The sequence below is a fragment of the Sinocyclocheilus anshuiensis genome, unplaced genomic scaffold (genome assembly GCF_001515605.1).
Source record: "Sinocyclocheilus anshuiensis isolate Anshui unplaced genomic scaffold, SAMN03320099.WGS_v1.1 scaffold709, whole genome shotgun sequence".
NCBI lineage: Eukaryota > Metazoa > Chordata > Actinopteri > Cypriniformes > Cyprinidae > Sinocyclocheilus > Sinocyclocheilus anshuiensis.
In genome coordinates this window covers 919,071-921,261 of record NW_015540926.1, presented here as the reverse complement: position 1 = coordinate 921,261, position 2,191 = coordinate 919,071, and the positions used below count along the sequence as shown (strand labels likewise).

Genomic DNA, 2,191 nt, shown 5'->3' with positions numbered 1-2,191 from the left:
AGGTGATAATGTTGTAAATAATGTTCAGTTTCTTGCACAGACTGATCATTTCGCTTCATAAGACCTAGATATATCATCAGGAGCCACATGGATTAATTTTGTGTTGCCTGTATGTGCTTTTTTGACTCTCAAAGTTCTGGTAGCCATTGACTTGCATTTTATAATCATCAAGGAGCATGGTTTCAGCGAAAAATCTTCTTTACTGTTTTACTGAAGAAAAAACTCACCTACTTCTTGGCTAGCCTGAGGGTGAGTAACTTAACAGCAAATTTTCATTTTTGAGTGAACTATCCCTTTAAGACTTCAGAACGATCATGTTTTCAATCTGAAATTGTAAGGAATAAGATATTAAAACTCAACTGTGGGGGAAGATCTTTGCTGTCAAGTGTCTTTGTCGTAACAAGGTTACCCGAGACAAATCTGAGTCTTTTTTTCCATTTTAACAGATATTCACATAGAAAACTGCTTTTTAAATTGTAATAATATTTTGCCATTTTTACTGCGTTTTTTATCAAATAAATCCAGCCTTGGTGAGCAGAAGAGACTTCTTAACACATCTGAAAGGTAGTGTAATTGAATATAACATGCATCTGCTTTATATTTTACATACTGTGCATGTAATAATGGTAGTATGCAGTGTATATAGTGCACTACTATTCTATTCCAGGCATGTCTGTCAGGTAATATGCACGGTATGTGTTAAAAATACACCTGAATCACCCTATAGGCAGCTCGAAAAGCTCTGGTTTGAATGTCAGTCTGTGTCTCTGTCTCAGGGCGCTGGTGTAAGTGACGGAAGGTGTTTGCTCTGTTAGTCGTCATCTTCTGACCCCTGGTGCGATCCGTCTGCTCCGCTCTGTGAAACACACACAAAGCCTTTAAGACAGTGATTTCTGTCCTCTCTCATTCCACAGTAAGTGCGCTTTCATTGTGGATTGACACCTTTCTTATTAGTAAACAGTTAGGTAACAGTCCCACGTGACATACACTCTAAAAAGTTGGGTTGAAACAACCCAGCATTTTTTAGAGTGTATATATATAAATACACACATGCCGGGTTTATTGTGAGATTTAAGCTCATCACATTATTTAATAATCACATTATGAAACGAGTGCCTTTCCCATTTTGTGGACGTTTTTGAAAAGTACGTTTCTAAAGATGATAGAAATTCTATCAGATGAATAATGTGTTTAAGTGCTAAAGAATGAATGAAAAATAACTTGTGATATTCTAAAGTTGTGATTGACTAGCATCATGATTATTAGCATTCTATATAAGTCTATTATAAGCTTTTGAAAGAAGTCTCTTCTGCTCACCGAGGCTGCATGTAATTGGTCAGAAATTCAGTAAAAATCTGAAATATTAATAGTGCACTACTATTCTATTCCAGGCATGTCTGTCAGGTAATATGCACGGTATGTGTTAAAAATACACCTGAATCACCCTATAGGCAGCTCGAAAAGCTCTGGTTTGAATGTCAGTCTGTGTCTCTGTCTCAGGGCGCTGGTGTAAGTGACGGAAGGTGTTTGCTCTGTTAGTCGTCATCTTCTGACCCCTGGTGCGATCCGTCTGCTCCGCTCTGTGAAACACACACAAAGCCTTTAAGACAGTGATTTCTGTCCTCTCTCATTCCACAGTAAGTGCGCTTTCATTGTGGATTGACACCTTTCTTATTAGTAAACAGTTAGGTAACAGTCCCACGTGACATACACTCTAAAAAATGCTGTGTTAAAAAGGGACAAACCCAGCTATTGGGTTGTTTTGACGATAGCTGGGTTTGTCCCTTTTTAACCCAGCATTTTTTAGAGTGTATAAAGCGGATTAGGCTATATAATAGGCCTATTCTTTTTATTTTCTATTCGTCTGTTATGATTATTTTAAAATCATTTTTATGTAGAGCACTTATGAATGAAATGCAGTGCTGTCAAACGATTAATCGCAATTAATCGCATTCAAAATAAAAGTTTCTGTTTATATATTATATGTGTGTACTACTGTGTATATTTATTGTGCTGCACAATATTTGTGTGGAAACCGTGATGCATTTTATTTTCAGGATTCGCAGATGAACAGAAAGTTCAAAAGAGCATCGTTTATTTGAAATAGAAATCTTTTGTAACATTAGAATTGTCTTTACTGTCACTTTTGAACAATTCAATGCGTCCTTGATGAATAAAAGTATTAATTTCT

General features: G+C 36.3%; 1 protein-coding gene across 1 annotated transcript in view; it reads left to right on the top strand.

The window, feature by feature from the left end:
* The window catches only part of hs3st1l1 (heparan sulfate (glucosamine) 3-O-sulfotransferase 1-like1), a 29,257-nt gene extending 28,468 nt beyond the window's left edge, over nucleotides 1-789 (top strand). Inside the window, exon 3 of the mRNA XM_016487323.1 lies at nucleotides 777-789. Within this exon, the coding sequence (XP_016342809.1) occupies nucleotides 777-789 (13 nt within the window). The remainder of the gene's footprint in view (nucleotides 1-776) is intronic.
* Nucleotides 790-2,191: the final 1,402 nt, after the last annotated feature.